This window comes from Cydia pomonella, chromosome 15 (assembly GCF_033807575.1).
Source record: "Cydia pomonella isolate Wapato2018A chromosome 15, ilCydPomo1, whole genome shotgun sequence".
Taxonomy (NCBI): domain Eukaryota; kingdom Metazoa; phylum Arthropoda; class Insecta; order Lepidoptera; family Tortricidae; genus Cydia; species Cydia pomonella.
In genome coordinates this window covers 12,429,903-12,454,783 of record NC_084717.1, presented here as the reverse complement: position 1 = coordinate 12,454,783, position 24,881 = coordinate 12,429,903, and the positions used below count along the sequence as shown (strand labels likewise).

General features: G+C 35.6%; 1 protein-coding gene across 1 annotated transcript in view; it reads left to right on the top strand.

The window, feature by feature from the left end:
* Positions 1-24,881, top strand: part of LOC133525804 (B-cell lymphoma/leukemia 11A) — a 43,279-nt gene that overhangs the window by 13,697 nt on the left and 4,701 nt on the right. Inside the window, exons 2-4 of the mRNA XM_061862192.1 lie at positions 11,662-11,835; positions 12,200-12,403; positions 12,587-12,772. Of these exons, the coding sequence (XP_061718176.1) occupies positions 11,662-11,835; positions 12,200-12,403; positions 12,587-12,772 (564 nt within the window). The remainder of the gene's footprint in view (positions 1-11,661; positions 11,836-12,199; positions 12,404-12,586; positions 12,773-24,881) is intronic.

Here is a 24,881-nt window from a genome sequence, read left to right as displayed (position 1 = left end):
AGCCCAATCTGACCGGCCGAATAGCGGGACGAGTGGCAAAAACTTTGTTCTACCCTCAAGTCTGTCAATTTTTTTTTAAGACTTGCCGGATAGGATAGTCGAATTTCTTAGTCGTTTCTTTTTTTTAATCAAAGTTGTTTAAATGTTACCAACCAATTTTTTTTTACCAACCAAGTTTAGTAGTATTTGACGCTATTTTTTTTATAAAAAGTTTTATAAGCGAAATGCCATAGAATTTCATAATAACCTCTCAAACTGACCTGCCAAATATGCATATCGAAATGCAATATTTAGATGGAATTTCATAAATATTATCCTATGTTAACTTTGGTAGTAGTTGTCACAAAAGTGAGAGTTATCAAATGCCTTGTATATGCCGTTATAAACCAAGAAGTTAAACCTAACTAAAGCTAAGCTTTGAAAAATAATTAAGTTATACAAGTAAAAATGAAAATGCATTGAAGCATCAACATTGTGGCGAACGTTTATTGACCTTTTGTGGTCAAATAAATACATTTAAATGTGCTGTACAAGCTTACGCGTTAGCCCCAAAAATCACAAGCGTTTTCTCATTTCCTGCTAAATACCACACGCAATTTGTCCCAACCGTCCGTAGGAAAATCTAATTATATTGTTTATCGCATCCCCCATTATTTGCGTCAGTATACCAGATGTACACTGGATGTCAATCTTCCATGTTTGTTTACCTAGAAACAGCAAACACTGTAGGGTCACTCATTTTGCTCGCCAATATGATTGTCGTAATTTCATTACCGAAGAGTTTCATAACTTTCGGAGCCGATTTCGTAACTTTGTTTCCAGTTTTCAAAAAAGTCTTTTGTTCAGTCATAAACAGAAGTATTTGGCTTTAGGATTTGAAAGGTTGATTCGCACTTATTAGCTCAATTGTGTCGTTACATTTATTATGTTTTTGTTTCATGATGATAATTGTACGGATTCGTATTAACCGCAATTTTCTACTTGATGTCACTTTTTTTTTGTTACTGTTGCACAAGTTTTATGTCACATCGAAAGGAATTTGTGATGATTTGATCTGAAGTTTTTATATTTAATCATAAACCCGAATTTGCGAAATTACATCGCATTATGGATGTCCTGGCTAAGCTATTTGATCACAAAAACCACGTCAAACCAATAATTCATGCTAAATATAACGCGGCACAATTATAAGTCATCCATCCATTCAGATCTGTGCAAAATCATATTCATCCGCTAATGCTATTTCGTAGTGACATGCACTTTTTGCCATTCAAATGGAGGGACAGTTGTGTTTTTCTATATAGAACTTTCGCGGGTCCCCTATACCATAGGCACTGGAGACTATTACGCATATTTTTGCTCACACATTATTAGGGGTGCCGTGTGTGAAAAAATGTACTATTATAAATAAAAGGAGCCCAACAAAGGGATGGGAGTGTGATCGGGGTCACTAGGAAACGGCGGTTTTGATACGGGATTTTTTTACCTGGGACTCTGGGGGTTCTTTTTTCATTGAAATTTCGGGACTCAAAGTTTATCGAGGTAGCCAGTCAGTCTGTGTTCATCTGCGAAGATGATCACATGCTTTATGACTTCAAGGAGTCTACCCACAGTGCCCAGTGGTCGTTCGGACTTGCGAATTCTTGAGTTTAGTTTTAAGTTTACTTTATTAGTATTCTAGTAGGATAAGGAACTTACAACCTAGCTCTCGTTAAGTTATAGTGGTAATATTGTGGATATTTATGAAGAATGGATCTTTCAACGAGGAGTAAGTCAAGATTTTTCGACTCTGGAATCGACTTAAGGCGAAAAGGTAATTTAGTGGGTTTCAAAATCAGTTCAGTTCAAACTTATTCTAAATGATGACTGCTGCTTATTTTGGACTGATTTTTGAATCTCACTTACTTTTAATTTTGAATATTATCGTATAATGCTAAAGTATCGAAGTTAATAGAGACGGGGGTGAGTCGCAATAAACGAGGCAATAACCAATGCTGGAGACAAATTGGAAAATAATAAGGCAGTGAAAATGATATCTACCCCCGAAATATATCTCTGTACGAATCTAAAGAAATCGGATGCTATTCACATTAACATATAAATAGCAACGTAAGTGGACGTTATATTATATTTATATGTATTCTTAGAGATCGGTCCGAACCACAAATTAAGTTCATTTATTTACTTCGTCGAGATTGGATATTTTATGAGTTGTATCGGTTTGCCATAAACGTTATACCTACTCTTTCCGTGCCGACAGTCATAAATGAACCTTTGCTTAAGGCAATGGGCATGCATAGAAAGTCATACGATTCGTATGCCAAGAAACCTCGCCACTATATCAAGGCACTGTACAAATACAAATGCAGATAAAATTGCGTGCAAACTCTGCAGTGACCACAAATTTCTTGCCACGGAGGCTGTTTGTCAAAATAATGACCGCGAACTAATAGGAAAGGCCAGACTAGAAACGCATACTGGATAATAAATTCAAAATACTCTCGAGTCAATATAGCGGTATACGAATCCAAACTGTAAACTCGTGAATTAGAGTTGTATTTCCAATGGAATATGGTAGTTAAATAAGAGCTTTTGAAAGAAATATAAGACATCCTATTTTATTTCCGCAATGCTCCGTTTTCGTTTCGTGAATTATTGTGCTTGTGTTTTTAATATTCGTTCAAGTTTACTAAATCTTACAATATTCATGTACATGTTGGTTTTAGTCATAGTACATAAAACTTGAAAAATCTTATAAGATTTTTGTTAAAAAACCCAGAACAGTAAAATAAGTAGGTAACTGATAAAGAAGTCTAACAAAAAGAAAATACGATATACATTTTCGTATTTCGTATTTTTTAACTGTTCTTTTGATTAAAAATTGCTCTATCCTAAAAAAATAAAATCTAAGACTGCAGTAAAGGGTAGTTATACTGGCAGGCCTCCATGCCGGACGCGGTGCCTCTTTTATTACTCCGGAAAAGTGCCGATATTTCGCGCGAACCGTACCATGTACGGTTACGCGAAAGTTTTTAAAATGGTAAAGGAGATTTGTAGTATAAATTATACGGACACAGGAAATAGCCTCATAGTATTTGTGATTGTAACAGTTTCCTTTAAAAAATCAATAATAAATGTTTCTATGTAGGGTCTAAATATTTTCACTAAAATAGAATTAGGTAAGTTCCGATAAAGTGTTTATTATTATTTACAGGTATTTACCTTCGACAAAATTATCAATTAATTAATAATATTTTCTCGATTTTAACAATAAATATAACCTAAAAGTCAACCCGCAATCGAATCTAAAAAGTATAAATAAATATTAATAATACGGTAAGCTCGATAAGGCTTGTGTTAAGGGTACTTAGACAACGATATACATAATATATAAATATTTATAAATACATATATACATAAAAAACAGTCATGACTCAAAAACAAATATCCATGCTCATCACACGAATAAATGCTCTTACCAGGATTTGAACCCGGGACCATCGACTTCGTAGGCAGGGTAACTACCCACTAGGCCAGACCGGTCGTCAAAGTATTACAATCCAAGTCTCGCAACTCATTGTTCTACTGGCAATAAGTTTAAAGTAAAATCACCAGTCGGATTATTCATTAAGTACCGTCTTATACATCAGTCTACACAACTGTCCTTAATTGTTACATAATATACGAGAATAATCTACCTAATAAAATTATTAGTTAACTAATTAGTACTAACTGCCTCATTTTTTAATAAAAATAATGTCTTGACAATCATACTTATTTACTCGAACATCAGATTAAAAACTCAACTACGAAGTACCAATACTACCAATGTAGTTGAATCTATTTTTCCCACAAAACAAAAAAAAAAACAGAACATGCACATACATAGGTATCGTATACATACACAGTCGTAATACGTGTCTGGCAATAATTACTATCGGGCAGTTAAGGACAGAGGCGGAATTAAGATTTTTGCCGTAAATGCCCGGGAACTGCTGGATTAGGGGTTAAGTGTCCGCTTTAACGGTATTGCGCTAGGGAGGGGCGAAATGTCGATGAGCTTTAGAAGGATTTTATCACGGCGATCTTAGTGCACTTACATTTAAATGTCCCAGGTTATCCTACTCTGGACTTTGATTACGTAGTATTTAAAATGTACATACAGTCTTAAAAACTTAATGAAGTAGGTAACTGCTAGTACTTATGATTTATTGGAATATTTGACATATTTATAGTTTATTTAGAACAGTTAAGTCATCACAATTACCTACAAAACTTAATTTAAGATATAGATTATAGACAATAATACATCTTGAGATGGCCATCATCAAGACATCATATATTCCTTCATTTATGTAGTAGATACAATTATCAAGAGCTCTATCTCATATACTCGTATGAGTACCAACTCTTATACTTTCTATCGATAATTCGTTAAATTACCTGTTTCTCCTCACTAGTACGCCTCGTGGAGCTCAAGACAGTCCGGTGTGGCGTTTTTATTGACACTTGTACGGTGACAAATATCTCCAGAAAGAATACTCTCGCACAAGGGTTGCTATTTATAAGCACATTTGGTGGCTGCTTGCTTTCGACTTGTAGATTTTACGACCACTTGTTTAGGGCTTCATTTGCTAAAATGATTAAGACCTTAATTTCTTAGCTGGATTTTGGGTTGTAAGAATACAGTAGAACTACAATATAGTAGGTTTTTGGACCCGGGTGTGTCCTTAAACTACGTCAAAAAGAGAGGTATGGGCACTGTCATGTGAACGTCATCTCGCTTTGTGTGGTAGTACACAGCACAGCAGATATCATTTCAGTTCTGGAGCAGAGCCCAACTGGGGAAGTACCTCCACCTTACACCTTACTTATAGTTCTGTGTTCCTGTGAGTAAGGTTGCCAGAGCTTACGAGGGTGCAGAGTGTTAGGGTCGATAACACGCATGTAACTTCTCTGGAGTTGCATGCGTACGTAGGCTACGGAGACTGTTTACCATCAGGCGTATGTTTTTTTGCCACCGACGTAGTAAAAAATAAAAACAAATTCTAATAGAAACAAGTTACATTAAAAAAAATATTCATTCTTATGGTTTTGAATAACCAATATTACATTTTTGAAATATGATATGTCTCATGTTATGTTATTTCGAGACAATGTCGAAATAAGCTAATTATCAAGGGAATAGTTTCTCCATAAAACCGGACACCGTCCAAAATTAATAAATTTTCATCAAATTTTCACTTGACGTTTTTCTATTAAGCCACCCCCCGCCGCATCACGTTACACGCTTAAAACGAAAAAACCGTGAAAAAAAATTGAAATCATTCTAACGAAGGACAATACACTGGAGGGCCCTGTTTTCCTTCAGTTATCTGGAACATTCGAGCCGATATTAGATATCGGTAACAGGATTACTGACCCGGCCTAATGTAATCAGTGGCCGCTGTTTTTTCGTGTTTCCCGCAGGAGCTTGACAACCTCTGCGGTATGTAGGTATTACGAATTTACGTGCTATGTAATATATAGGTTGGCTAAGTAAAGCTGCCAGGGAAATTCATTCATTCTTATGGTTTTCATGTACTATTTAACATAAACATTTAGTGGTGTTTCAGCATTCGAAATACTTAAGATGTAGATCTAATTTAATGTGTTTTTCCAAAAATATTGCAAGAACATAGTATGGGAAAATTATCATTATGGAAAAACTAAAAAAAACACTAAATGCATTTAGTGGTTTGGCTGACTGAGAATGAAGTTTCACTTACATTTTTCTGTATACTATCTGCATAATATCATCCCAATAAAATACAGTATGAACAAAAACTTTGGCGTTTTAACATTAATTAGCTCATTAGGTACTCCTAACGACGAGAAATTACCCTGTCAAAGGGCAAATTTAATAAGTTAAACACCTTGAAACAATTTGGCATCTGGCAGTGATCTCCTTTGCTCTCTGGGGTAAAAAATATGGATATAATCAACCGTTTTTGTCTCTTCGCATTACGTCGAGTAATTTGATTAGCCACGGTGGGCGAGAATCGGCCCCTTAAGTAATCCCATTTTATTTATAGGCATACTTTGTTTAGTGGTATATTAGATGTGATCTTGGTATGTTATGTCAATGGAAATATCGCAGTCAGTTAATGATTTTTTGGTTTAGTGTTTTACAATAATTCTGTTTATAGGTACCTACACGTTTTTAGTTAAGTCTGTTAAAATTGGGTGAAACACCTTTTTCTTGTTACTCGTTACGGTAACGATCGCCTGAATCTCTCTCTCCTTAAATCTTGATTTTATGGTATTTTAATTAACCAAACATGCATTTTTGTAGTAATTATATGCCTTTTCCACAATGGGTTATACGAAGCATGGTAATACAATGTGATTTAAGATTTCTTCTCACAAACTGTGCCACTACATAGTTTATTCACCCAATTCATAATTTAAATAATTAATCATTGCCTCATGAATTTATTAAGAATCAGACACGGGCATATTATAGTTTTTTTTTTTAATAAAAATTCTAACAATGAAAAGTGCTAGTAACGCCTGGGCTAGATTTCAGCAAGGCTTTCTTCACTGAAGAGTTTCTTTAAGTTAATGCTGAATAATTAAATTACTTTTGTCTCCATGATACCGTAGAAGGCCATTACGTAAGTTAGAAAAGCTTAGACAATGTTTTAACATAAATGAAACAATTCTAAAAACAAAAGCTGAATTGCGTAAGAAATATGGCTTCCCATAGCCAATCAAAGGTGCACACTTTAGCCTGTACTTGAGCCAAATCTTAATACGGACCCTCTATATACTTGGCATATAACCGTTTATTAGCTAAGTAATTATAAAAAGCAAAGGGTAGAAAGTGGCCATATTGAGTCGGGTGACGTCATTAGTTGGTGTTGACGTAGCCCGCCTCCTATGAATGGCCAAGTGGAGGCCTATATGGGCGTGGTATGCTGGCTATTTACGGTTCCAGACTGGAAAAAAAAAATGTTAAAAGTATATGGATTCGCATCTGGGACATTGGTGCCCGCTTTATTTAGACCTTTTATTGAAATAGTGTTTTTTACGAGTGAATCGCCCGTATACCAGCAATTAAATACGCATATCATCAATTTAAAATGTTTTTGATTGAATTTTAAAATGTTCTTACGACCAATTGTAAAAAATTACCACTGTGCACTCTTACAGACTTTTTAACGGAAATAAACCTATCAGACAAACTGAAATTTATCAAGATATTTAGACCAATTCTATTAAAACCCTGCTTATTAAAGCGCACTACCGACAGTCTTTGTTCTTGTCCATTTCCGACCTCAGGCCAACTCAAGCACTGAATAAAGTCGTCAAAGACGCCGAAACCGCCATTCAAGATGCACAAAAGACAAAACGTAAACAGAACGAAGGACTTCGGAGTCACACGATGTCTGACTGCGGAATTTTAATAATAATATAGTTAGAATTATCAGATATAATTGGAGTACAACATACAAAAAGAGGAACAGAATCAAGAACATTGAATAAACCAATTCAAGTATGAATTGAAATAAGCAAATGAATAGAAAACAATCTTTACTCAACCTCTTATCTATATATTAGATACGTATATCAGATACGAGTTTGAGTAAGTATAGCGACGATATTATAAATCGTGGGCTAAAGTCGGTAACCTCGTAACTCCATTACTGTACAGGACATTAGGGATTTGCTACTTTGATGAATAATACCTAAAGTTGCAAACCTCGTGACTACTCTGGAGTGACGAGGTTTGCGACTTTAGCCGACGAAATGTAAATTATCGTTCTTGATAAAAACAAAATCAGTATAAAGACTTGCTTAGTAATGATTATTTTCGAAAGTAATTTCGCTCCAGTTTCAATTGCTGCTACATATATAATTATTACAAATTTCACTATTATTATCAAAAATCAACCCACAATCGGAATACAACACAATACACCCCCGCAACATTTGATAGCTATTCTTATTATTTTTATTCGACCTATTGTGGCTCAAGCTCCATGCACAATAGACTATCCCTTGCCAATTAATATTGGACACGGTGGTCACCAAAATGTCAGAGTTGGATGCATTTTTTGTTAGACATATTATGGATAGAACGGCTATCAATCATTTAACATAATAGAAATTATAGATTCCAAAGTTTCATCTATGACGCAAAAGGCAGTCAAAAGATATTCCAAAATAACTGACGAATTTTAGATAAATTTTCTAAAAGATGCTTACAAAACAAATTGTAACACGTACAATTCCAACAAGCAAATTAACACGGGAGTACGAATCGCAGCGCGTCGGGACAAAACTTAATTAATTATTAATGCGACGTCCAAGTCGAAAGTTAGTTTTAACACACAAGTTACTCGACGGTGACCTTTTCTGTAGCGAAAAAACAAAACTCAGATAAAACTGGCGTGTTACGCCGTGTGTGGTAACGAGCTAATTTAAACTTTTCGGTCTCCAGCCCTTTTGGAGGGTGGCTCTCCCTATACCGTCACCTGAGGCGTTAGACTATCCTTGCGGCTAGACAGCGCCTTTCAATAAACCAGAGCTACACAATATCCAATACAAACTTACAAGTACCTACATTCAATTACAACTGTAGTCCTTTGTTATAAAATACTAACAAACGGTACGCTAACATAATGCGAAAAGTTTCCACTTAAATGTATTGTCATAAAAGGTTATATAGACTATTTATTGGGTACACAAAGTAGTCGTAAAGTGTAACTACCCGCCCACACAATTAAAGCTTAAAGCATTTAACACCCTCATTTCAATAGTTTCGATAAATCACCGGTCGGAAATGTGGAGTTAGTTCGGGTGTAAAGTTTTGTCCAGGGCGCATGTGTTTGACCACTGTCCAGTCGCGTGCGGTGGGTGTGGCTTGGGTGCCCAGTGGGCATTCGATCACAGATTTACGTGAACCAACGTAAACGGTTTGATAGGTAATGTCGTAGATATTGGATTCATATTGAGTCGATACTAGGTGTCGATACTTGTATGTTATGGGATTTTAGTAGGGCGAACCAAATATTTTAATAATATTTGAGGACTACTAAATTAACAAAAATGAGGTAAATACTTATTTATACGGTTTTATATGTTCATATCGGTTTAATTAATGCCATTTTTTGTCATGAAATATAGATTTACTTCCTGTTCTCAATTAAATCTAAAACGAAGCGTGTCTATATGTAAATAAATCCAAAAGGTAGATTAAAAAACAAAACCCATTTGCCACGAGCCATACCATTGAGCAAACGTGAAAAAAATCCCATTAATAATGACACATTTACATAATAAACCCCCTGTACAAACCCAGGTACAACGGTAAACAAAACAGTCAAATCACGTTTTTTCCCTATATTAATTTAGTACTCAGGTTTCACCCCTGTACATTAAGGAACGGCCTACATTTCTTTTATGGCGAAGGAAATAATAATAAGGGAATGTTATAGACGGTACTTGTATGAAATTAGCCAAAGAGCGCCTTTGATACGAACAACACGGACCAATCGTGTGTGAAACACCTTTGTAATTGTAAAACTCCTGTGCAATAACATCAGACATGTACATATTTTTGTGGTATTGTTTGGCTATTTTGTGGTTATATAGGAACACATTAATTATTTCTTATGTAACTCTCAGTTAATTACGCTATAAATATACGAAAAATCTTATTTGGTAACTTATATCTACATATTATTTCATTTGAAATACATAATGCTTTAAGTGTTGCCTCATAACGAAACTTGTAGGTTATTTTTTTTTCATTTTGCCCCTTGTGCAGATTAGTTACCAAAATAACCTGTTTTTTGATATACATTCCCCTACTTAGGTACCCAATTTATTAACATAAAAGACATCAAGTTGACCCCGTTGAGCAACATCTTATTAAAAATTCAAAAGACGTGAAAGCGATTGATACAAAAGAGCCAAAATACCCTTCCGTGACCGCAAGCCACTGTCATTATCCTTTGCTCAGAGATAAGTGGTCAAACCACCTGACACCTTAAAGAAACACCGTGACTTACAACTCATAATTAAATGTAATTTCACACTCAAAGGGATGAATGTTTCATTGTCCATATGTCGCAGACCACTTTTTTGTGTTCTGTTCTGACGATATGTTCCTTGGACCGCAATGTGTAAACAATACTGGCAATTACGCAATTGACTCTGCGTTATATTTATATGTATATTTAGGTTATTATTTTGATATTTTTGACCAAACAAAAAAGCATTTTTTTTAAATATACCAAAGTGCAGTAGAAACACTGAAATGAAATCACAAATACTACTTAATCTCATAATTATGTTTAACAAAAATGATCGAAATTGAAATTTCGTAAGGTAAGTGAGGCATATAAAGCCCACCTTAATTTAAAATGAAATACCTTTAAAAAATAATCAGGATATAATGTAAAACTCACTGAGTATAAGGTTTCTCGTTTGTTTAAATTTCTTCACATACCAAAATAGTTGTAAAATAAATTACGACACTCTTGAAAAATACAAGTTTTATAAAAGTACTATTTTGGACCTTATTGAATATTAGCAAGGTATTAAGGCCCGCAAAAAAATTACGTTTTGACAGTAATAACAGGTTTTTATTGATTTTCATTTGGCCGAAATCGGTCAGGAGTCATCATTATCATCACTATCCTAAAGATAAAAGAAATATGGCCCGATTCGAAGACTAAAATACGATAACGATAAGTTCTCATTTAGATATCGTTTATATGTCGTATAATTGACAGAAGCAGCTCGATTCGGGCAACCAATCTCACTGACGCTAGAAATATCGTAGATAGATCTTATTGGGATCACAGTGGAATGTAAATAAACGTCAATTATGACATGTCATTTAGGTATCGATCTTTTAGAAATCTTTCCAAGATCTTAAACGTGTCTTAATCATTCTTCGAATAGGGCCGTCAGTCTATTTTACTTTAAAATAGTAAGCTAAAATTGCCCTTGCACTTCGCTTGGCTCATCTTGGAGATACTAGTACAACTGCTATTTTTGAACGCTGGGCCTTGTTACCCGCCGGGTCTTATATGCCTCACCTACCTTATTCTTAAAGAACAATATTTTGTTTTAAGCATGTTATTAGTTGAAATATGGGCTTACTAGCAATTTTACAAGGGTAGATGATGTTATTATGGTGTAATTCAAGCAACTGTTTAAATATTGGACCAGTGAGTAATGATCGGACCATGTACACAGTGACACGATGGCATTGGCCAATTCAGAATAATTTGAAAATATTTTACATAAACACTGTTTCATCTTTGGAAAAAATAAGTAAGAATCCGTTCAATCACAAGTCAATAATTAAATTTAAGTATCTCTTGTACCAAATACCTAAGTTAGATTGCCATATAGTGTAGCTATTTATACGTATTGTAAAAATGCAATCATACGGTTCTTTTTATATATATTTTCTTCGTATACCTAGATATAGGGTATAATGTAAATACATTTTCGATTCATTGCCTCCTTTCAAGCTGTGTCTACATGGTAATGCCTAACTTAGATATTTGACGCCGGAGGTCGCTTTATTAATAACGACTGTCAGTAACATTGATAAAGATATCGTCTATGTTTTTTTTTTTAATTTTGCTTTTCTTTCAGCGGATGCGGACAGCGCGGCCGAAGGCGGCGGCTCGCCGACGCCGGGCATGTCCGACACGCTGACCTGCGGCGCGTGTCGGCGCGCCTTCGCGCTCGCCGACATCGTGCGGTTCATCCAGCACAAGATCTCGTCGTGCGACAAGGATCTCACGTCCTACCACTGTTACAGTGCGGGTCAGTTTACTTTGTCACACTGTAGTTGCAGTGATATTGATGACGTTGCATTTGCCATAACCTTTCTTATGCGCTGATTCTGTAGCCATAAAAATACATATTGAACGCACATCACGACGCTAAAATCAATCCCTAAAAAGGTATATACGTAAAAAATATACTACTCTAATTGTGACTTCTAGTGTGTACTAATTACACCGTAGTTATTAATTTTAAAGCAGTTTGTATTTACAGCTCATCAGTGAAATTAATTAACCTGAAACATTTGACAATATTATCTGATGATGTATCCTTAGACTTCGGTTGTGGGGTTATGGTAGAGCGTTATGTCAATTCCTTTCTTAAATATCTGTCTTCATCGTAGGTCCTAACTCTGACCCTGAAGACGGGTCCCGACCCGGTCAGGTGTCAAGCGCGAACGCGAGCGGACGGCGGCCATCGCTGCTAACAGCGCGAAGACCGCCCAGCAGCAGAGTCCATACACCACCGATGGCTAGCCCTTCCATCGCTCCTCCTGATCTTATTGAAGATGGAGGTGCTTCTAGCACGCCAAAGCGGTTATTAGATGGTAAGTCGTCTCCAAATCTCTAAGATCGGCGGAAGCCTCTTAGGGGCTCTCAAAAAATATACCTCCTTGATTCCAAATTCTATTGGTAAACCTCAATCACTATCCCATATGGACTTGTTTTTGAACATGTTATTTTGTATGCACTATCACTTTAATAAACATAAACAAAATTGTTACCAACAGAAGCTGACGCTGGAGTATCAACACCAAAGCGGAGGGCATCAACATCACCAATGCCATCAAGTTCCCCTGATGAAGACATTAAACCTAAGATCAAACAAGAGCATATGGACACTTCAGCCTCGCCAGATGATCAAAAGAAATCTAGGACTGAAGTAGCTGACGCTGAATCTAATACCATGCACAGTGGTAAGTACAAATAATGTTATTATCCTTGTAAGTATATTATAAGTTTTGGTGTTGAAGGCCTTTCTCTAGGCGTTTGTTCTTAAAAATCAAGGATACCTGCACAACAATATTACTGTGTGACATTTAGCAAATAATTGTTCTTTCTTTTAAAGTTATTCGATTTCTTTGTTCCCAATCTTTTCTCCTGATTCTTTCATTTCAAATAATACCCTATACGGAGATGACGCATATCTTCTAGCCAAATATATCTCCAAATAGACACGTGCGACTGACAAATTCCCTATTATTTAGAAACTTCACGTCATCGCCGTTTGGTCATGTTTAGTTTATAAATGATTTTGACGGTTTGTGTCAAAGGATTCGGCCGCTGAAGACAATTTTATCGTGTCTTTTGTCGTCTGCGAGATGTTGCACAATAACAATGTTAGTCCGTGGAATGCTGATGTCATCGTCTGTCCATATATTTCCGTCTGTAGGATATCTCGTCACTTTAGCTGCTCATTGATGCAAAGGGTGCTTTCATTTTGACCGAACGTGTACCTGAATTTATTTTTTCATACTAATAATACATGGTAACATAAATAGCAAATGCAAAAAAAAAAACGATTTTATATAATTTTGTCAAATAGTCATGTCAGAAAAAACATAATTATATTAATAACATAAAAACAACATGGCATTTTGGCTCTGGTAAACCTTCTTCTAACCAAGTTTTAAGCGAAAACGCAACTGGTTTAAAATATTTACTATTATATTTAAAACTTCTCTAAAAAATCAACCATCCTTTAAGCCATGGTTAATAGAAATAAACGTCTAAAATCACGAACATCTGTATAAGCGAGCAATCTTGCGGGGGTGGTTCGGAAAATAATCTAAAAGCCGAGCGTAACCCTTTGTGGGAGCAGATGTGCCGTCATTTGACACTTTTGTATTAAACCGTTGCACAACAAAAGCTTTCTTAAACCCGAATTTGTGCAACGTACAACATTCTCTACCCGCATTACCTCGCTTTGTAGATTTAGAAGTTTGGCGCTAACTGAAACCAGACAATTCTCATTTTGAGACCAGCAAAGGTTATTATGAAAAAGTTATTAAAATTCCGTCATAAAAACTCGGGCAAAATAGTGCTGCAACGTAATACGATTGCGCTATCATCGAAATGTCAATTGCAGGTTTGACTCGACACCAGTTGTTTCGGCTTATTGCGTTTATCCTAAACCTTAATATAACCCCTTCGAGTGAGCTGTCACACCAACCGTGCTCAATAAAGCATGAGGGCTCCGTTATAATAAAATATCACATTAAATTGATAACCAGAAACAAAAGACTTCAATCCATAAATCTACAGAACATTAAAACCGCATTCAAATGGATCCGTATTGTCAAAACAAGGACATAATTCTAATGGTGACAGTAAGTCGTGACCTCGTGCCAACTTAAAAAAGTGAATATAAATTTAATTGTATTATATTGTACATATTAATTAACCCCATCGCTGTATGAACAGATAAAGGAAAGGTTTCGGAAGAAAAAAATATTTGCATGAGCACACGATTGACGTGCGTTCATTGTTATCTTGCGCCTTTTGTGATGACCCTTATGTTAACCATGACGACGAGCTGAATACTCAAAACCAGTTCTGGCATTTTAAACTCTTATTGTAATTTGTTTAGAGTTTAATATCGATTGACAACAAGATGGCCTTAATGACATTTCATAAACAGTCGACTGATATTATAATTGTCAAAGATGCTACTGAGGTCTATTGTTAGGCGGCCTTTTATAATTTTTTCAAAGATAAAAAAATGTTTGGCGTGTTCCTGACACGCGGTACATGCTCATGTGCTGCCGTGACCTATGGAACTTCTTTGAGCGTGACACAATGGTCGGGGATATTTTTAGTTTTTGTACAGACGGGAAGGTGGCTAAGTGGCGGGTTTAAAATAAGTGGGTTTTAATTTTAGATGTGACGTCGCCATGTAAAGGTGAGGGGAAGATTGTCTCGTGCCTATCGCATGTCCTTTGAATAAATTCCTAGTTAAATTTAGAACAAACCGATATTCGATTTCGTGTCAATGAATATTTCTTTAAGAATTTAATGTATAAAGATTTCCATATTTAACAAAGTGTACGACATATGGATACTGTGTCCACAAGGTCTGCCACAGTCATTACCATCACAAAACCGAGAACCGATGGCCGTCACTTATTTGTATCAAAACAAATATTGCCTCAAGTGTACGGCGGGTCCAGTATTTGGTATCCTTTGTTTGGCTTACAAATTAATGAAGGATTGTCGGGCTGTATAGGTGTTTCGTATTCAAATTACTTATTTCGTCGATTCAATTGGGTGAAGGGATAAAATTGTTAGTCCAATGTCATGTTTTTACGCATTGGTTTTGTTTTTTCCAAGTAGTTGCATGTCGAGTCCATCGCCTGCGGGGTCAGTCGTATTGCAGTGCAATGACAATTATGCGGTCTGGACAGTTGTAGCCGCGTCGGTTCCGCGGCGCCCCTGCCGCGGATGAAATTATCCTTTTAAACGTGAGCGTGCACGCTCTACCGCATCGCAATGCTCGATCCGATATGACTTAACAATGATACGCTTTTTACTTCTCCACTCATGCAAAATAAACGTCGTCGTCCCAAACCCGCGGGTTAAAAGTTTGACCAATTATCTACGCATTCATAGATTCTGATAATTTCTTCCGACAAGCGATCGCCCCCGTAAATGATTCCTCGATTACGTCCCGTTCAAGATATTTCCATATCAAGACATGTTTTCTTAAGGGTCGGCCACAAAAGGGCCATCTTTGCGCCCAATCTTTAATCCTATCTTGGGACTCGGGACCTTTGCGGGTGAATTTAAATTTCTTTAGAAATATCGTCCTTATTATGTACGTGCGGGCTCCATTCCTCGTGGCGTTCGTGGGCGAGATAACGTAAGTTAAGTCCGAGAGGAGATTGTTGTGAAAAAACTACCGCTAACTTTGGCGAGATCCGATCTATGGACCAGAGTACATTGAAATTTGATCTTTAAGATCTGCAACTCTAAACGTCATTTGGCCTGAGATGGTTCGGATTAGTATAGCCTTATTTTGTATATGAGGTGATAAGTCTTTATGAGGGGTCAACCTTTTCTATAGTGGAGCTCACCCTTTTAGTGAAAAGAGTCCGTTGATAGCTGATTTAGGAATGGCGATAATGCATTCAGTGTGTGTAAATATATCATAGATTTTCTGTGATAGATTGCCCCGGGTACGCAACGGGTAGAGATGGGCTATCTATATTTTCTGACAAGCTTTTCATAGAATAGTATGGCTTAATTTATCTGCGGTCCCCTAGGTCAGGAATCTAAAGGATTGTTGTGTCGGTTGCATTGGACGGGTCGCGGCGAATAGCTCCCATGGTTGCTTTGTGTACTGCAGTGACCGGTGGGGAATTTGTTAATTAAAAGTGAATTTGATTGGCAAAGCGATTGATGTTTTTTAACTTATAGATAGATAGATTTGTTGTACATTTCAAGGGGTATTTTTTTACCGTATTACAATGTTTGTTAGGGTCTAAGGAAAACATGTCGGTACGTAGCTGTTTTATTACCAAATCGTAGGATTCAGCTACATGTGGTAGTCACATTTACTATGTAAATGGCGCTTCCACTGCAAATTGAAGATTAATATTTCCTACAAAGTACCGATATCAAATCTTCTCCACGTACTCTTCTCTTCTCAAAATCAATTTTACAACGTCCACTTATCCCCCGATTTTATTGTTTCCCTCGCATTTTTTGTAATATGTGGTAATGGGTGTGTCACACGTGTGGCGTTATTACGAGTTTAAAATAGCCGCCACATGTGTTAAGTTAGGGCCAATTTTGGGCGATAACGTTTTGTACTATGATGTCTACAGGATCAATGAGTTTTCTAAATTTAAGCTAGTTCACAAATTTTGGAAAATACGTTTCATGATTTGAAAATAAGTATGTTTACGATAATATCTTAAGAATTTCATCTACCTTTAGTTCAAAAATATATAATTTTATGTTTATCTAACGTACATACCTACAGCAAACAAAAACATAAAAGGCGACACATCTAAACATATATGCACCACCAATGGTTTTTTTTTTATTTGCCGTCTAGAGGTCAGTTTGACAACTGACACCTGACATATTGTTTTCAAATCTTACGTTTTCTCATGTTCAAAGTCACATTCAGTGTCATTGTCTATGTAGGCAGATATTTGATTGCCTTTAACGCGGGAAAGTAAGTTATTAAAAAAGATGGCGCCGCCCGCTTCGCCCATTTTGCCTTGATTTCTGTAAACTATCACATTTCACAAATTGTACGCACCCTCCACGATTGGTTACGCCTGTGTGCCGAGCCGTGATATTGGTGTCAGTTTTAATAATTTTCCCCAACATTTTGTCTTGGTTTAAATTATAATAGCGTAAAGGAAGACTACAGGAGCTACTCGTAGATATAAATGCAAGCATTATTTGTATTTTTGTTTTCAGTAGAGAACAATTTTTTTAAGTCCCTAACATAATTCTAAGAACAATTTATAAGAATACAGACTTTTTAACAATATTTTTGTGCGTCTTCATTTTCGAAGGTTTCACAAGTTTATCTGGTAGCGTTGTATATGTCGGCGGCTGATCATAAAATCAGGCAGATCATGAAATTACTAGGCATATCGTGAATTATGAAAATTATCATCTCGCTCCCTGAGTCAATGGAGCCCCGCGTAGCGGTGCTTCTACATCTAGGAAGTTTGCCCTTCGGACATCTGAAGCAATCTGACGAACCTATTTTACCTATCTATTGGTTTAATGTGACTATACCGTCAAAACATCACACAGGAACATTACGATCAGCCTGATTTTACGACCGGTCGCGGTAGAATAATATAATCACATATATCAATGTCATGTAGGTATTTAAACGAACATATAGATAATCAATTTGACTCTTGTTTCTTCACCAACACTTTTTGTACACTCTGAAAACAACTGAACCATGTTTTCAAAGTCTAGGGGTCACTTTTTGTACCCACATTACAAAACACTTGTATTCATATACCTACTGACGACGGTCAAATCAGTCATTCCTCGTAAATTCAATTACAGTTGCGTACTTACGACCCAGACGCTTGTTAAATATTGGCGAGTTTTATGAGTCAGTAAAATAAGTTATATGTTATCCTATTATGTACGAAATACGTTTGCTGAGATAATTGATGTAAATATTTTTTATATGTTACGGAAAAGCTGGGAAACAGATTTAGATACTAACTTGACGAACAATTTTTTTTATAATCTGGATTAGCATAAGGGTACTCGTACTTCAATTACGGTAATCATCACGTCGAAAGGGGGTTAAGCATTAGTAATACCAACTAAGAGAGAGAGTATCAGACAGTTACCAGCGTAAGATACTGATGTGCCAACTGACATTTTCCAAACTTACAAAATATCCTATATAAAAAGTTATAAAATTCTTACTTCTATTATATTACTAAAATAATGATTGAAAGAAGGCTAACAAAGAGAGTGTATTAGGGAGAAGTAGAAGAGGGAGCTGGGAGGAGTAGACCTCGGCGGACCTCCTTAGATCAAATCGGGGAAATCCTGAAGCTTAGGCCAGGTCAACAGCCCTAACCTGCGAGCGTGTATGGTATGAGGTTGAAGAAAGTTTTGAAAGTGAAGGAAGCGAAAGAGGTATGCCAGGAACGTAGCAAGTGGAAATTTGTCGTCTCTGCCTATCCCTCCGGGAAATAGGCGTGATTTTTAATGCATGTATTATATTAAAATTAAATAAAAATCTTTTTTCCAATGCCATTCGATAACCTTTCCAATATTTTGTAAAGTGTCCACATTTCTACGTAAAAGCCACACGGAAGAAGTCACGTAAGGAGTGTAGTGCTCAAATAAATGCTAATTTCTGGCAATTGTCCTCTAAAAACAAAACAAAGAATCTCTCAAAGAGAGTCACTGTTATTTGATTTGTCTTTATGAAGACTGACTGACAATAGAATCTACATAAAACGATTTTACTCAACTTTCATTCTTAATATAAAAACACAATATAAATTAAAACTAAAATATTACTAAATTAAATCTAAAATAAAACTAAAATAAATCTAAAAATGGCCCCTGCGGCATAGTACCGAAGACGCTGGCAGCATTTCCTCGCTGGATCGTTAGACTGATGCGTTGAGCGAGGAAGCTGCCAGCTCTTTGATCTCCTGTGGCGTCTCTGAGTCTCTTAGACAGATCTTTGAAGAGACTCAGAGCGCCAGGGCCCCACGGACCAAGGACAATATTTTAACCTTTCCATTGATGCACGTGGTTACATCATACAAACATGTATTTTTTGGCTATTTAATATGACAAGAAGTTGTAGGTATTGTATTTATTTCTATAACTTTTAAAACATATACGTACATCTCTTTTAACTGTGTAGTGCTGAAGTGTGTGATATGTTAATATGTACTCATTTTGTTTGAAATTTTAATATTTTTCAGAAATGTTAATAGAAGATATGCTAGCAAGAGCAATTTGGAACCATTTTTCATTAATGAAAATATATTTTTTTACTTTAACAAAACTACCGTAGATAAGTACAACCTATTGGGTACATACAAAACTAAAACAAAAATTAAGCACAAGCTTCGATTTCACAAGGCAATCGCTGATTACAGCATTGTAAGGCTGAAGGCAGTGGGGGTGAAATTTTTAAACACCACCCGTCTGGACCCCCTACCCCCTAGGGGGGTCCACCGTATCCTCTATTTTGCTCCGTGGACAGTAGGTTTTATAGACGCGGTCTAGGTAGAGTAGGTATAGATTCGGGTGTATAACTTGAGAGACGCTCAGTTGCGAATTACGCTTGTGTGTAATAATCACAACACCAATACTTATGCACTGTACTTAAACAGTACAGTGCATATTCTTAGTGCATTTTATATAATGAACTATTTTTGTCTCAAATTGTTCAGTTGTGGACCGAGATTGCAATTGATTTAAATCGGCTTTTAGGCCGTGTAAAAAAAAAGTTATAGTAAATAATATTTTAGTTCATTTAACGTGTTCTAGTTTAGTAAGTTACGATACAAATGCGAAAGGCTTACCTATTCCCATATGTATCGACAGCGTTTTACAGTACATGTGGACCTTATATAATTTTCGACATAGTTACGTAATGTACCCTGCCTACGAAGCTGATGGTCCCGGGTTCAAATCCTGGTAAGGGCATTTATTCGTGTGATGAGCATGGATATTTGTTCCTGAGTCATGGGTGTTTTCTATGTATTTAAGTATTTATAAATATTTATATATTATATATATCGTTGTCTAAGTACCCGCAACACAAGCCTTATTGAGCTTACTGTGGGACTTAGTCAATTTGTGTAATAATGTCGTATAATATTTATTTATTTATTTATTTAATGTGCTGATAATCGCACTAGTGCGGTAAAGTAGCAACATATGTACACAAATAAAATAATGATTTAATTCAGTACTTACTTGATTACTTAGCGCTATGTTGTAAAAGTATTGCAAATTTTAAGCTAGTTTAAAATACGTTGCGGACTTAATTCCTTACTGTATTCTGTACTAGAATGCAACCATTGATGAATATAAGTCGTAGTTAACGCTAAACGGGTAAATAAAGTTTTAAAACGAAGGTTAAAACAATTTCCCAGTGCCACGTCTTCAACAGTTTCAGTTTAGAATGTGTGTTTGAAAATTTGAAAAGTCGAGCCTAAAACGCTGTACCGGAGAACTACCCTCGGCCGGAAGCCGGCGCGCAGCATCCGGCGCCGCCGACAGTTGTTCGCACCCCAGGCCTTCCATTCCCTTTAATTACGGGAACGAGGAGATTCGAGCTGTCAAGCCAACTATTGTAACGTGAACTCTGTACCCGTAACAACCGTGTAACATCACAGATTGCATTTATAATGGATCGCCTAAACGATCAACTCGGCATGCGATTGTAGTAACATCCCCAGCGCCTTGCGCGGACACCGCGAGGAACTACAAACTACTAAACTCTTAAGATAGTGATGTGCAAGCTACTATGTCACTTTGAATTGAGTTTTGTTCGGAAAATCGTAGTAATTTGCGAATATATAATACAAAAGACTAACTTTTTTTCTATATTCATTGATAAGAATTCAAATTTATTAGGTAACTATTTTAAACCAGACGTATACTCTATAAAAACGCTTTACGGCTCAGTCCAATCCGTAGGAAAAATGACTGAATGAATTTTTATTTTTTTGAATTATTTTAATCATAGTCATAGACGTCATAGTCATTTATTTAAAATAGTTTAAATATTATATACACGTCAAGTCATTTTGGCATTATTAGGTAACAATTTCAGTCATGATAACAATTTAAAAGAGGAACAACCAATCGCGCAGCATTAAAACCGCAAATTCACATTTCGTATCTTTCGAAATAAGAACGCGACCATCGACTTGTTATGCGGCGGATGTCCGTCGCGCCGCTGCGCTGAATGACCGTCCCCCTCCACCCACCCGGTTATAACCCGAATGGTGCAAATTGTGACCCATAACAGTTGCTGGCTGGTTGGGAAAATTTGAATTTTGAATTTCGAATGTCGTATATACTTTGTTAGAACTTCGATTTACATTATGAATATGATATGTTTAGTTTTATTATTTTGGATGTACATTGACTAAAACTATAATAATTTTAAAATTTACGTCATGAATCATGCTAGATAGCAGAGATAGTTATAAAATGAAGTAGTTAGTTCTCACCAGAACAATTCATAAGTACTGCATAAAAAGCCGAGGTTTTTAAGAAATATTAACACATTCAACGCTGAGCTACGGTCGTAGCGCTACGTCGTAGTCGATAACATGGATTTCCCGGTGTTTAGCAGAAATGCTTCATAGAGGCAAAACGATAACATGTTGTGATTAGAGCTGAATGGTAATTCGTAACTTTGGAAGTACTCTCCAATTTTTTTAAAATGGTGGTAAATATTTCAAACTTACTGTTGGAGCAGTTAGTAAGCCTAAATATTTTACTCCTGATTCAGATATACACATACAAAGTAGCCTATGATAAGGAATGGAATCTGATAAAGAATTACATCAGTCCATGACTTGCGAATATCTGTCACAGATTAATAATCCTGATAGGTACATATATGTATACCTAAATACCAAACCGCTTTAAAACTTAATCAGTAAAATCTATTCACATTCAACCTAAATTAAATAATATGACAGCTAATGCCCGTGATTGACCACCCACACTAGTCCATAATAATATCAAGATTCAATCGTATCAATTATCTATACCTATCACTATTAAATCGTCTTATACAGGCCGTGCTCAATATTTACTCGTAGATATTGTGATATATTTTCTACATTTTTTTAATGTACCGTAATATGTAACAAATAAATAATCATCACAATATTTCTATAAATTCTTCATAAATATATAGGATATTCTTCTTCTTTAAATAGTGACTTATTTAAAATTAATGGTGATTTCGCCAATATCAAAAGTGTGTTCATACGACGACAACATGACGTTATCCGGCAATTACTTTGCGTAAAATTATAAATGAACTTTACAAATAACCGCGATGGATTGCTGGGTGTTAAGTAAAGGATGGTTAACGCTTTTAGAGACTAATTCTTCATTAGTGGCACACTTCCACGTTAGTTTACTGCATAATAAACAAAAAAAATATTCTCGAGAAGATTTCGGCATTTTGAAGTTCAACCGGAAATCATTTTGACACCTGTTCGTGTCATCCACGATGACGCGCAGTTTTGTCAAATCTAACCTTTAATAAGATGACAATATGAGTTAAGCATGTGTCGTCGTGAATGACACGATCCATGATAGGTAAACTTTAGTCTAATTAAGTAGTCGATATATGTCAAATCGCGTGGACGACTAACTAGTTCATAAGGAATTATGAATGCTAAGTTGTTAAAATATACGATAATACGCAAAAATCCTTTTCAAATCATAAACAAATTACAAGCCAACTATAAAAACTAAAACGTCCTGTAAAAGTACGGTCAGGCGAAAAGATCTTATCAAACAATCGATTTAAATTACGACTCGGGCTGTAATCGGTGTAATCCGGCATCGATCGCTGTAAGCCGGGACCGCTACTAAGTTCGTTGTTGACCGTACTTACGACACACGCCTAAAGTGACAAGTACTGGTAGAAGACGCATATTAGTATTTAATAATAAAAATCTGAAATGTATTTTGTTCACTTACGGCCCGATTCGAACTATAAGATACGTCAAACATTACGTTTCTTCAAACAAAAACGTCACTTTTGACACTGACATATCCGACCTATATCGCATCTAGTCCTAATATTTGACGTATCTTAAAGCTCGAATCGGATCGTTATTTTTATTACGAGTAATATGTCTTAAACATACAGTGTTACCCCCTTAATCATAAACGTTTACTAAAGTTGACAAGCCGCTAATAATCATTTGTCCCTTTCCGACGGTATGATGGAAAGGGACAAACGATTATTAGCGGCTTGTCAACTTTTAGTAGACGTTTATGAATAAGAGGGGTTAATAAATATAATATTCTTATATACTTACATAAAAATAAAGCTTCAGAAATCCTTTTTTGCTAACGCACAAGATAAATAGCACAGTTAATAACTCCTTCATATTTTAAACAAAGTTTTTAGAATATGTAGTGTATTTGATACATAGGATAAACAATGACTGTGCTGTGTTGTAAAACTAAACAAACTGAGGTATGCTAACCCTGTAGATAAAAAAAAAATTGATTTAAACATTATTCAAAAGAAAAATGCAATCGAATTGACGGGAAATGAAAAGTCGCGGAAATGAGAATTTATTCTGCTTTTTCTGCAGTCGCTACCTTGATGACCAGACACAATGAACAATGCTATTAAAGGTCATAATATTTATGAGTTGTGTTTCTATGAACGGTAAAATTTTAATAAATACCTTCTTATAGATTTTTCTACGTGTATTTTCTCGCACTTGAAATATACCACATATTTCATTGTTACAAATATTAATAAATAGTGTAAATGGTGACAATATATATTAATACCAACAACTACCGATACATAGCGATGATCACTTTTTTCATCCGGGTTAAAAAATATTATTAAAAAATGAAGAAATGTCATGTTATATTTGGCATGAAGGCTGCCTTAAACACAATATTTTTCTCAAGCGCTCTAAAGCGAAACAAACTTAACAAATTTATACATAACGCTTTTACCAAAAATAAATTCGAAGCATTCATTCAATGGTACAAGAAAATCTGGCCGGCACCAATTTGACCGTTACAATTCAATAAGCATCTTAACAGTCCGATGTTATCGCCGCGCCCACTAGTGCTGTTATCGATGAGAACTGGCACATCGATACAAAATTACGAATTTTATAAGTTACCACGCATTAGTCATCTAAAAGGGTTCTTTGATAAAGATTTTTTTAAGATAGTAAGTTTGTTTTAGCCCATTGTCCCTACTATTACACTATAAAATAAGTACAAGTACCTGACTTGTATATATGCATGTGTATTTAAGTATTATATTTCGCAAAAAATCTTTGCCGTAAAAATGAACAAACTGGAAGTCGGATTGTATAAAAACTTTGTCATTGGATTATATTTATTTCTAAAATCGCATTCTTGAAAGTAAAAACTTGTATAATATGTAGAATATAACGGAATATGTATATGTAATAGAATAGACAATATGTACGAGTGGAATATAGGTAAATTCTAACGCATAGTCCCTATGACTCAGTTTTACATCAACAGAAGTGTGTAGTTATTTTGCAAAGAAGCGAAATTTTCATTTTCGTTTAGGTAGTTGAACTTGGGGTAGGTATTGGTAAATCCATATAATGAAAACAAAAACAATACATATTTACCTAACAACTTATCATTAAATACGCATTACCTTTATTTGGTTACTTATTACTCATTTTCATCTAAACTGTGGTTAGATCGCTTTTAAAACTTGTACCTTATAAAACCTAATTTCAACTACCTTAGAAAACGTCGTTATAAAATAGGTTACATTTCGTC